At 36.4% G+C, this 12,667-nt stretch overlaps 1 protein-coding gene across 2 annotated transcripts; it reads left to right on the forward strand.

Annotated features, from left to right (window-relative positions):
- Positions 1-4,606: 4,606 nt before the first annotated feature.
- On the forward strand, positions 4,607-11,908 carry LOC107814793 (protein ENHANCER OF LHP1 1-like). 2 transcript variants are annotated; one of them, XM_016640253.2, is made up of 12 exons: positions 4,607-5,064; positions 6,850-7,958; positions 8,266-8,442; positions 8,561-8,674; positions 9,103-9,207; positions 9,910-10,044; positions 10,133-10,188; positions 10,270-10,372; positions 10,449-10,565; positions 10,660-10,786; positions 10,897-11,027; positions 11,123-11,908. In XM_016640253.2, exons 1-12 carry the CDS (start codon positions 4,788-4,790, stop codon positions 11,630-11,632), a joined length of 2,961 nt encoding a protein of 986 aa, XP_016495739.2. In that variant the 5' UTR covers positions 4,607-4,787; the 3' UTR covers positions 11,633-11,908. The 2 variants fall into 2 exon arrangements, with proteins under 2 accessions (XP_016495739.2, XP_075107719.1); XM_075251618.1 differs by lacking the exon at positions 4,607-5,064 and adding an exon at positions 5,719-5,879 and having other exon boundaries at positions 6,824-7,958.
- Positions 11,909-12,667: the final 759 nt, after the last annotated feature.

The raw sequence follows: 12,667 nt of genomic DNA on the forward strand, positions 1-12,667 counted from the left end.
GAGGGCCTGATTTGTGAGGATGAGTATGGATCGGGGCTGCCCGCCTGCAGCATACTTGTGACTGAGTGAGGCCGAGGGCCTGATTTGTGAGGATGAGTGTGGATCGGAGCTGCCCGCCTGCAGCATACTTTATTATTATTATCGCACGTGAGTTGTCCGTGCAGATTATAGCGCTTGGGATGAAGGATCCCTTCCGGAGTCTGTACACACCCCCAGTGAGCACAGGTACCTACTGAGTGCGAGTGCCGAGTGCTGAGTGATTGTGAGGTATGCCTGAGTGGCAAGAGTGATTGTGAAGTATGCCCGAGTGGCAAGAGTGATTGTGAGGTATGCTCGAGTGGCAAGAGTGACTGTGAGGTTTGCCCGAGGGGCTGTTTATGATTTCATCATTTTTACTCACATTTGCATTGAGCCTTTGTTTGAAAAAAACTGTTGGAAAAATGTCTTTAAAATGATTTTTACTGGAACTGGGTTTAAACGAGATGTTTGATTCAAATCCTGATTTTTAAGAGCATGTGGTATTTTGCTGAGATTTCCTGATATAAACGTTACATGCTTTATTGCTCGTCACTACTGCTCAGTCTTTATTTATTGTTGTTACTTACTGAGTTGGCGTACTCACGTTACTCCCTGCACCTTGTGTGCAGATTCAGGTGTAGCTGGACACGGTAGCAGTTATTGAGTGTTCTGGTTGCAGGTTTTTCTCGGAGATAGTAAGGTAGCTGTTTGGCGATCGTAGCCTCTACTCTTCTCCCTCTTATCTTCCTCTAGTTGTACTTAGCTATTTTCCAGGCTAAGTTAGCCTTGATATTGTTAGACAGATTATAGTAGATGCTCATGACTAGTGACACCCCGAGGTCGGGCTTTTCTTTTCCGCACTTCTGTTTTTCTTTGATTTGAACTCTTTAAATGGAGGTTTTTACCTTGAAATTATCTTTGAAATGAATATATCGGTTTGTTTTGGAAATGAGTCGGCTTGCCTAGTTCCATGATAGGCGTCATCACGGCAGGGTTAGTTTTGGGTCGTGACAATACAAGACCCCGAGTAAGTCCGTATTATGTTATTGAACTTGTTGGTATATTCGTACGGGGTCCCTAGTACCCTGAGAGATATGGATTGAAATCGGATCAAGAATTGGACTTAAGCAAAATCTAAATTTTTGCCTTATGTTGTAATCGCACCTGCGGATTTTTGACCGCAGGTGCGAGCTCGCAGATGCGAGCCTTCCATTGCATATGCGCCCAGGCGTGTCAAGGCTTCGATCGCAGAAGTGGACAGCTTCTCGCAGAAGCGTGTCCGCAGATGTGCACCAATCACGCAGATGCGGGCCTGGCCTGACCTGGGGTCTTCGCAGGTGCGGCTATTTTGCGCAGAAGCGGATGTCGCAGGTGCGACAGGAGTGTCCGCAGATGCGGAACTTCACCTTGCAGCCTGGCATCGCAAATGCGAGCTTTGTCTCGCAAATGCGAGTCCGCAAATGCGGAACTTTTATCCGTAGATGCGAAAATGACTAGGCAGATCCCATAAATTCGAAAGTCGCCATTTTTACTCATTTTTTAGTTTCAAGACTCGAATTTAGGCGATTTCAAGGTGGATTTTCACGACTTTGAATTGAGTAAGTGTTCTTTAACCAAAAGTGATTATATTTTACAAATCCATGTTTATATTCATCATTTATTTCGGATTTAGATGGGAGAAATTGGACTTTTTTTATAAAATCTTTCAAAAACGAAAAGTTAAGATTTGAAGGCCTATTTGATATCGGAATTGGACAATTTTTATATGGTTGAACTCGTATCGGAACGGGTGTTCGGATTTCGCGAGTTTTTCCGAGATTTGAGACGTGGGTCCCACTGTCGAATATTTTAATGAATTTCAAAATTTTATCCGGAAAATTAGTAAATTATTATGAAATTAATTCATATGATTCGTATTGAGTATATTGAATTGTTTATGAATATATTTGAAGCTTTTGGAGATGAATTTAAAAGGAAAAGTTGTGGTTGAGTAATTGATTGGAATTTGCAAAGCGAGGTAAGTGTCGTGGTTAACTTTGACTTGAGCGAATAAAACCCTTAAATTATTTTTATGTGAATTGCATGTGAACGACGTATAGGCAAGGTAAAGAGTGTCTATACGTCGTCAAATTAATTGTTTGCCTGCTTACTTGAGAAATCATAAATTATTTTAAATCATAAATTAATTATTATAATAATTATTTATCTCCTATTCTTTGTCAAGTATTAATTCTTGAATTTCTGTATTAATTGTTACATGCTATTTGAATTGTGTGTTTTAATTGTTACTTGACATTTAGCATATTAAATATTAAACTACCTATTTTCTCTATTATTCTCATAATAAATTGTTATTTGTCATTGTTTGGTTCATAAATAAATTATAATTATTGTGTGCCTTGATGCTTAATAATTTTTCATTGGACGTGGTATTTATTGGAATAAGTTTTATTACATTTATGAGTTGTTTAAAATTATATTGGGGGAACGGGTTGCACGTCGCAACGAAAATGAAAGTGTATATATATATATATATTGGGGATCGGATTGCACGCCGCAATAGACTTATTTAAAAGTCTTTATATATACTTGATTGAAATAAATATATGACAGACTTGATTAAAAGGAATATATTGGGAGAGTGGGTTGCACGCTGCAGCAAAATTGAATGTGAATATATTGTGAGAGTGGGTTGCACGCTGCAACAGAATTGGTTGAAATAATAATAGATTATGACTGCTGAGTTGGCTTCAATTATTATAAATGAGTTACCTGATTTATTTCTATTATTTGTTGTTGTTATTAATATTGCGTACAGGTTAATGTAAGTGAACCGCCTTAGCCTCGTCACTACTTCGTCGAAGTTAGGCTTAACACTTATCAGTACATGGGGTCGATTGTACTAATACTACACTCTGCACTTCTTGTGCAGATTTCGGAGTTGGTCCCATCGGCGTACTATAGACTTGCTCGGATTTCAGCTACCAGAGGAGACTAGAGGTATAACTGCACGACGTCCGCAGTTCTGAAGTCCCCGTCTATTTTACTTTAGCTGTGTGTTTATTTTCAGACATCTTTATTTGTATTTATTCTAGAAACTCGTGCATTTGTGACACCAATTCTGGGATGGTATTTAAACACCGTTGTTTTATGGATTAATCATTATATTTCAGACTTTACTTCCGTATTTTTTTCTTTGTTATAAATAAATTTAAAAATTATTTAAAAATGGCTAATATTATTCTAACGTTGGCTTGCCTAGCAAGTGAAATGTTAGGCGCCATCACGGTCCGAAGGTGGGAGATTCGGGTCGTGACAACAAAACTTCAGCATGTTTGTCCTGAAATTTTAGCAAATGGACTAAAAAGATTCAGCTCGTTTATACTAAAGTTTAGGAAAAAGCTCATTACAAAACTGTTGAATGCAGGACAAAACTTCAGCATGTTTTGGTATGAAATTTTAGCAAATGAACTAAATAACTTCAGCATGCATTAGCAAAAATTCATTAGAAATTAACATACTGCAGGACAAAAACTTCAGCATGTGTGTCCTGAAGTTTTAGAAAATGAACTAAACACTTTCAGCTTATTTGGAACTAAAAAACTTCAACACAATACAAAACTTCAACATGTTTGTCCTGAAGTTTTAGCAAATGAATTAAAAAGTTTCAGCTTGTTTATATTGAAGTTTAGGAAAAAGCTCATGACAAAACTGTTGAATGCAGGACAAAACTTCAGCATGTTTTGGTATGAAGTTTTAGCAAATGAACTAAATAACTTCAGTATGCATTAGCTAAAATTCTTTAGAAAATTACATAATGTAGGACAAAAGTTTAAGCATGTTTAGTGTGAAATTTTAGCAAATGACCTAAAAAACTTTAGCATACTACAATACTTGAGTATGTTTTGGTATGAAATTTTAGCAAATGAACTAAATAACTTTAGCATGCATTAGCATGAATTTTTAGCTTGAACGTGAAACAATTTCACGCTATATTAGCATGAATTGTTTAGCTTGTATTTGATTAAAACTTCATAATTCAACGTGAAATAACTTTATTCTATATCCCCTATGCAAAGTTTTTTGAAGATCAATAAGTGAAAACTTCATGTTTTATCCGCCAAATAACTTCATGCAAGTGTGATTAAATGAGCATTAGTGAAAATATCTACAGGTGTTAATTGAATTCCGATTTTGTTTTTTAAGTTTAAAACTTAAACAACATGATGAATTACGAAAATAATTGCACATCAATTAGTTTCAAAAAACTAATTCGACTTCTGAAAATGGATTGCAATACTTATAATATAATTTTGAATTCGGAATTTGAATCTGGTTCAACACTTTCTGTTTTTTTGATAAAGTTGCTGAGAGGAGAGGAGATTTGAGGAGGGACAGAGTGATGAAGGAGAATGGTAACACGATTAATGCGTGATGCATCTTTATATCTTTTGTCAGGAGTGTAATTATATTTTTATTACGTATTTTTTGTAAGTTGGCTACCAAATCAATAATTTTTAAAAATAGGGTACAAGTTAAAAGGTGATACAAATATAGATTACGGCTGCAAATGTCCGTAGGCACGAGACCCAAACATACAATTCCAATTATGTCTTCCTTTCCCGCTCTCTCAATCGCATTTCACAAACCCATTTCCCGCCAAATCCAAAACGTTTTACTACTTTTATCCAAACCCTAACAAATGTAAACCAAGTAAAAGTAACATCTAAATCAGAGGAAGGAAGAGAGCAACAAAACCTTGATCGACGATGAAGATCAGATCCATTAAGATGCGAGAAGCTCACAAGAGCAGCAATGGCGTTGGGTCGTTTTGCTCGGTTTTATGGGATCAGCAAGGCGAACACATTGTCACTGCGTCTTCGTCTGATTCTTCAATTTGCATTCAAGATGCTTTTTTGCCAGCTAATCCCCCTAAAATTGTTCGACATCATAGAGATGGCGTCACCGCTTTGGCTCTCAGCCCTAATTTCACCTGTCTTGCCTCCGGATCTGTTGACCATTCCGTCAAACTCTACAAATTTCCTGGTATATGCTCGCTTTTCTCTCATCTCAAGTAGTTTGTGTCCACCGTCGAAATGGAAAGTAGAGTAATTTCAGTTAAGGGATAAGGAGTTTGTTTAATTCATTTAGTTTTCTGCTTCTCAGTTTCCTGTTGTAGGCAAAATGATTAATGAAGCTCTAAGTTGACCGAAAAAGGAATCTATCTGAATTGTTTGTCAAGTTATAATGAACTACTTAGGCGTGCATAATATTTCTGTTAAATTTTGTAATTTTTAATGTTTTTTTTGTATCATATGTATACCTGAATTTTGTGTTGTTTTTTCATGATTTTATTTCCAGAAAATGAATGTTCTGGACAAAGTGGTCAATCGTAATATTTAAGGTTAATTGTTTGAACAGCCAGAGTTCTGGGAGTTGGGGGGAGGTGTGCTGTTATCCGAACATCTCAAATATTGCATTATTTACCTTGGAAAATAGTATTTTTGTCCTGTTGCTATTCTACCAAAAAATCGTCAATCTTGTCCCATATAAGTTGGTCCCTTCATAAGAATCCCTTGTGACCACTGGTTCATGAAACCGCTAACCATACAATAGTGTATACACAATTACTTGTGTTTCTCTCATAAGGATGGATTTTCTACTATAATTTAGTTAGGACACCCTTTCAGTTCACGATCTATATGAGACCACATTATTTGTTAGTGTCAACATCAAGCTGGACTAAGGTGTTAGTTTGAGAAGTTGAGCTGGTCCTTTGTTTTGTTTTCCAACATTTGCAGCTGCTAACTATGATGTGGAATTTTTAGATAGTATGATAAAAATAAAAAATAAAAGTGCAGGTAAGGTCTTCATTCATTTGGCTCATACAAAGCTTTTCCTTTTGAACTATTTTTCTTGACATCAATTTTAAGGGCTGAATACTTGAATCAAATGCCGCGAACTCCTGAACTAAGTTATGAGAGTTTGGCAGCTTCCCAGCAACCTTTCTTGTGCTGGTTGAAGTGAAAAGTTTGTCTGCATATCTTGCCCCATTCACACCTCTCCACCCCTTTACATAAACGCAGAAATAGGACATAGTTGGTAAATAGAGTTAGTGCCTACGCCGGTGAGAGATAGCTGGTACCCCGTGAATTTGTCAAGGTGCCCGCAAGCTGGTGCGGACACTACAATTATTAAAAAAGAGGAGAAAGAGGAAGAAAAGAAAAAAAGAAAATAGTAGAAATATACCTCAACCCTTTCATTTCTTCCTCATAATCTTAATCTTTTTTTGCCTTGTGAATTCTTTTCCTTGATTTGGTTCCTTTCATCCACTTGTCTGTGTCTAACAGCTCCAGGCATTGTCGCTAGCTAATTAACAGAACTGATCTGGAGATATAGTTCTTTAATGATGCCTTAACAATTACTAAATCCATTTTGTTTTATTTAATGATTTTTGGATTGTATGGAGTTTAAGACATTGGTTTGACTTATTTATTATACTAGTGATAGTGGAAAAAAATAATAACATAATGGTTGAAAAGTTATTTTGATAGGGGAAACATCACATCAAAGTTTAAAAGGTTGAATAATTTAAGGAATTTGAATTCTTTAAAGTTGTAAAACTAGAATAAATATGGAACGGTGTCAAACATTTTGAGATGTCTCTAAATGGAAAGACTGCCATATAGATTGAAATGGAGGCATATACCAACTTGTCTTTTTATGTTAAATCTGGATTCTGGAATATCTGTTTGGTAGTCCAGCTGTTCATCAATTGCTGTTTACTGATTGCCATCTTGATTAGTTGGTTGTTTTGATTATTTGCATCAGGAGGGGAGTTTGAGACAAATATTACCAGATTTACATTGCCTATACGGACACTTGCTTTCAACAGATCTGGAACAATGCTGGCAGCTGCTGGTGATGATGAAGGCATCAAACTTATAAATACCATTGATGGCTCGATCGCAAGAGTTCTTAAAGGACATAGAGGGTCCATCACTGGCATAGCTTTTGATCCCAAAAGTGAATACCTGGCTTCAGTTGATTCAATAGGGACTGCCATGATCTGGGAACTCCAGTCAGGGAAAACAATTCACGTTTTAAAAGGAATAGCTCGTGTCATTGGTTCTGATTTTTCTTCTATGAACATAGTTAGCTGGAGTCCTGATGGGGAGCTATTAGCTGTTCCTAGCTTGAAAAATGATGTGGTGATGTATGACAGAGACACTGCAGAAAAACTGTTTTCACTTAGAGGTGATCATGTACAGCCCATTTGCTTTTTGTCGTGGTCACCAAATGGAAAGTATATGGCTACTTCTGGACTAGATAGACAAGTTTTGATATGGGATGTTGATAAGAAACAAGATATTGATCGGCAGAAATTTGATAATAGGGTAACTTGTATGGCGTGGAAACCAATTGGCAATGCATTGGCAGTAATTGACATCATGGGAAAGTATGGTGTCTGGGAATCAGCTGTACCTTCTTCAATGAGATCTCCGACGGCAAATGTTCCTGTTTTAGGTTCTAAAAATGGTCATGGTCTTCTTTTCTTTGATGAAGAGGAAGAAAACCCAAGTGCATCTGGCAGTTTAAGTGACCTTGGAGAAGATAGCCACGGTGAATCTGAACCATTTAGCAGAAAAAGATTACGCAAACAGCATAGTTATGATGATGATTGGGAAGAAGACGTTAAAGAAGAGTTTGAGTTGCTTCCAAAAGCTGAACTTCGTAAGAAGGCTCCTCACAGTCACAGGGATAGTTCAGATAATAAAAGAAATGAGCTCAAGAGTGTCCCAATTTCTGCAGGACAAAAAATGCAAGAAGCTTTTCAGCCAGGCACAACTCGGCAGCTGCTTGGCAAAAGACGCTTTCTATGTTACAGTATGCTTGGCAGTATAACCGTGATGGAGCATGATGGATACTCTCACATAGAGGTATTGCAGCTTGTTTGTTTTTGTATCTTTGTCTTTATATCTATTTGAAAACTTTTTATGTTATTTTTATTCTTACTATACAAAGTTGAACTTTGAACATGTTTCAACAATCATCTTTATTTCAAGTGATTGGCTTTTAATTGTTTCATGGCTAGAAACTGTGATCTTCAACTTGTCATCCAGAACTAACCAGGGAAAAAACAGCCTACCGATAATGCAAGCCATGTTGAGAGGGCAATTCATCTCATGTTTACCATCGACCTACGTATGAATGAGTTATTTAACTAACATGATAACTTCAATGCAGATTGATTTTCATGACACAAGCAGTGGTCCCCGAGTCCCTGCAATGACTGATTATTTTGGTTTCACAATGGCTTCTTTAAATAAAAATGGAAGTGTATTTGCAAATCCATGCAAGGGTGAGAAGAATATGAGTACGCTCATGTATCGTCCTTTCAGTAGCTGGGCTAATAACAGTGAGGTTAGTGATTTAATCTTTGATTCCAACTAATCCGTACATCAAAATGTTTCAGAAGTCTGGTGTTATGAAACTTGTTACTTCTGACATGGCTAACTCTGATTTAATTATGCAACATCAGTGGTCAATGCGATTTGAAGAGGAAGAAGTAAGAGCAGTTGCACTAGGAACTGGTTGGGTAGCTGCTGTTACAAGTTGTAATTTTCTTCGCATCTTCACTGAGGGTGGCCTGCAGGTATATATATTCAGATATTGTATGCTTAGGGTTTGTAAGTTGGTTCCGTTCGTGCCTTCAAAAATAATCTCCCTTAGTTTCAAATTGAATTTTTTTTTTCGACTTCATGTAATAGTAAGAAAATAACATTCACTAGTAATAGTTAATGGAGGTCATTCCCTTGTAATAGTTGATGGAGGTGCAGTTTGAATTTGTGTTACTTATTGACAAGGGTCTCTAGTTAATGATGGACTGGTTATTGGTTTATTTTATACCTTTGATGTTTAAGATAGGTTGTGAAATTGGTCATTGTTTTAGCAGTATCCGAAATAAACCTATGACAATCAACTTGAGATAGATGGAGTATTTCAAATGTCGTGGTCAATCTTTTGATTATTCTGGAAATGATTCTGAGACAGTTCCTTTTCTTTTGTGGATTGAAATACAAGAGACACATTCTTTCCCTCGACGGACCAGTGGTTACTGCAGTAGGCTATAAGGATGAACTTGCAGTTGTCACACATGCATCTCCCCCTCTTCCCTCTAACGAACAGGTACAGTTCATTGTTACATCATGTGGTTAAATTCTTTTATTTCACGTTTTGATGCATTGTAAATCCCTGTGAGCAGTTATCAGAATATGAAGAATTAATTTCAATAAGGCTATACAGTGGCTGCTTAATAAAAGGAGATATTAGGTCAATTTTGACAATGTTTCACAGTAGATTACTTATCAAAAAGTTGTGTCACAGTAGATCTTCACAACTTATTATTTAAAATGTCCTTGTTCATGGTGTACACTGATCAGATTTCAATCTGTCTGAATGATCACTCAAAGCTCCACTGACCAATACTCCTTTCTTAAACAAAGAATTTAATAAATTCTAACCTTTGTCTAGGCTTATGCTTGTTACATGCATGTTAAGCTTGTCTTACCCTTCCATATGTTTTTGACTTGGTCTGAAGAAAATAAATTCATTTCAAATGAAATGGATGGAGCTCAGGACTAACAATTTAGGGCCTACTTAAACTTTGCTTATAACCAAGGCAGATCATAACTATTCATGTTGATTAGAGATAGCAGGATTTGCTATGATTTGGTGGAATATATAGTTGTTTTTCTTCAGTTCCCTGGACTCGGATTTTATATTTAAATTTAGATATATATAAGTACTTTTTTGACTGATCGATTGATGATGATTGGAGAAGAGGTGGATTGGTGTATTGATCATAGAACTATTTGAAATTCCATACAGATTCTTGAATTTAGAGTCTTCAATATTCGTAATGGAATACAACCTCGCCGAGGAAGACTTCCATTGACTCCTGGTTCATGTTTATCATGGTTTGGTTTTAGTGAAGAAGGCCATCTTAGTTCTTTTGACTCTACGGTGAGAAATCATTGACCATTAAATCAGTGACCAGAGATTATTCTTAAGATTGCTAAATTTAAACTTGTTTTCTTAACTGCAAATATAGGGTGTGCTAAGGGTATTTACTAATCAATATGGCGGCAGTTGGCTTCCACTTTTCAGGTATAACTACCGCCCCACTTGTCCACTAGTAACTGTATAGATGTTACAAATACTTGTTCCTTTACAAATTAGAAATTTCAGTGCCAGCAAATTGAAGAAGCCAGAAGAAAACTATTGGGTTGTTGGGTTAAACACAAGCAAGTTGTTCTGTGTCATTTGCAAATCTCCGGACTCCTTCCCAGAGGTATGGTGCTTTGTTGCAGCGTGTTTCTTGTCATATATACTATCACACGTTTCTAATCCTCTGGCTGTATTTTCAGGCCACTCCAAAGCCTATTCTCACTCTGTTGGATCTTTCATTTCCTCTTGCTTCATCTGACCTTGGAGCAGAAAACCTGGAGAATGAATTTATAATGAATAACATGCATCTCCATCGGGTATGTATATGTTAAGATTTCCTTACAGTTGCAAAAAAATCAATGGGAATTCACGTTGATATATAGTTTTGCCGTTTGCTGGATTTGCATTCAGATTCAGAGCACAATTGAAGAAATGGAAGCTGCTGGTGAGGACACCAGTTTGCTTGACGATGAGGCTTTTAATACTGAAGCTGCTCTTGATAGATGCATCCTGAGGCTCATTGCATCCTGCTGCAATGGTTAGTTTTCTGTAAAGCTGGATGCAGCAAGCCTACAATACCTTAGTTTCCTACTTATCCACTATGTTTTCTTAAATTTTGATATTGGCTTTTTTCCCTTCTCTTATCAGGTGATAAGCTAGTGAGAGCTACTGAACTCGTAAAGCTTCTGGCTTTGGAAAAATCAGTCAAAGGTGCTATAAAGCTTGTTACAGCCCTGAAACTACCAAATTTGGCAGAGCGCTTTAATGCCATATTGGAGGTAGGGACAATACCTCAACGGAAGCATTTGATTGTCAGATATTAGTTACTTCGATTATTTGGGTTTCTTAGTCTTGTTAATTTGTATTTCTACAGGAAAGGTTGAATAAAGAAACAACTGGTAGCACAATTCCTGCATCCACTGAGTTGAAATGTGATACCTCCTTTAATGCTCAGGCTGCATTAACCAAGACCCATTTTACGGTTGAAAGCAGCAAAAAATTGGAACTAGTGAGTTCCCCCTCCCTAAATTTGTTAGCTCCTTCTCTCACGAAAAAACGGTCATTGGAGGAACCAACCAAGGATGTAGATGCAGATACAGAAAATGCTAGAGCCAGAAAACTGGAAATGGCAAGGGAGTTCAAAAATGCATTTGATTTGAAGAATGCTAAGAAATTGAAGGATGAAAAGGATAAGGTGGATGAAGTGAAAGATGCAAGAAAATTAGAGAATGCAAACAAACTGGAAGATGGAGAAGATAAGAATGGAGAAGCGAATAAGGTAACAACCCAACGCCCCTCTAATCCATTTGCAAAATCGTCTAACAACAAACAAAATACATCCTTGTTTGATTCCCTCAAGAAAAAGGTGAAAACTGACAGATGATGCATTTGTGACTGAAAAGAGTGGAGCGTTTTCCCAAAGTTGCTTGTAATAGAGGATGTTGTATATGATCGATATAGCATTAGGTTTTTAGGTAGCCCTTGTATCTATTTAAGCAATACAATGTGGAAGCAGTTGACAAGAGTTGAATTCGATAATCCGCAATAATGCTGAAATGAGTATCCACTTGTACCATTAGGTTGCTGGCATCCATTGATGTTGAAGAGTTCATGTGTTTTCAGTTTGTAGCGTTTATGCTTAAGTAATTATTTATATGCATCACATTGCCTGTTATTCGTTGTCAAGGTGATTCTCTTCCTTGTTTTATTGGTGGGTTGTAATTAGATGAATTAGTGAAGTCGAAGAACTCGAACGTGACTTTGTGAGAGATTTTGGGCTTTTGCAATATTATGTCTTCATGTTAGAAAATTACGTGAAACTGGTGAAAAAATTCATAGAGGATGAATAATAGCGCATTGCGTTAAATTTAAAATAGGAAGAAGGATTACTAAAGGGAATAAAATAAAGTGGATATGTTATTTTTCTTATAGATTTCAAACTAAAAGGAAAGTAAATGTTCTATAATATTGTAGCATATATATTCTACAATTAAGTAGATCCTAAATTAGAAGAAAAGTGAATATTCTAGAATACTTTTAAATATATTTTTACACTTCAACCTTCTTAAATCTTAATTAGCATGTAGAAGACCATAGGATTCTAAGTATAGGCAAACAACTTGCTCACATATATTGGTTTCACCAAATTATATTAATTTATCATGGTTAAGTGATAAATAAAGTAAAAATACATATCACTTAACAATAATTAGGTGATAAAAGTATTATGCAAAAAACATATAGTATTATCTATTTATTTCTTTGGTTAACTTAAAAAGTGACCGCAGGCATACGAGAGAAGGAATAAGGGACACATCACTGTCCGCCAAAATTTGACGAGGGTAAAATAGTCCAGAATAAAGGATGCCCAAGGACTCAATTTAAATTTCAAACACAGCTGGTCCAAACAGATATATTG

This window comes from Nicotiana tabacum, chromosome 4, assembly GCF_000715075.1.
Source record: "Nicotiana tabacum cultivar K326 chromosome 4, ASM71507v2, whole genome shotgun sequence".
Taxonomy (NCBI): domain Eukaryota; kingdom Viridiplantae; phylum Streptophyta; class Magnoliopsida; order Solanales; family Solanaceae; genus Nicotiana; species Nicotiana tabacum.

Bases quoted from the DNA above. Each gene is read 5' to 3' on its own strand.
- LOC107814793 (XM_016640253.2), top strand. From the start codon at position 4,788: ATGAAGATCAGATCCATTAAGATGCGAGAAGCTCACAAGAGCAGCAAT. The intron at 10,045-10,132 runs GTGAGAAATCAT...CTGCAAATATAG, and splicing joins TTAGTTCTTTTGACTCTACG to GGTGTGCTAAGGGTATTTAC. The intron at 10,566-10,659 runs GTATGTATATGT...ATTTGCATTCAG, and splicing joins ATAACATGCATCTCCATCGG to ATTCAGAGCACAATTGAAGA.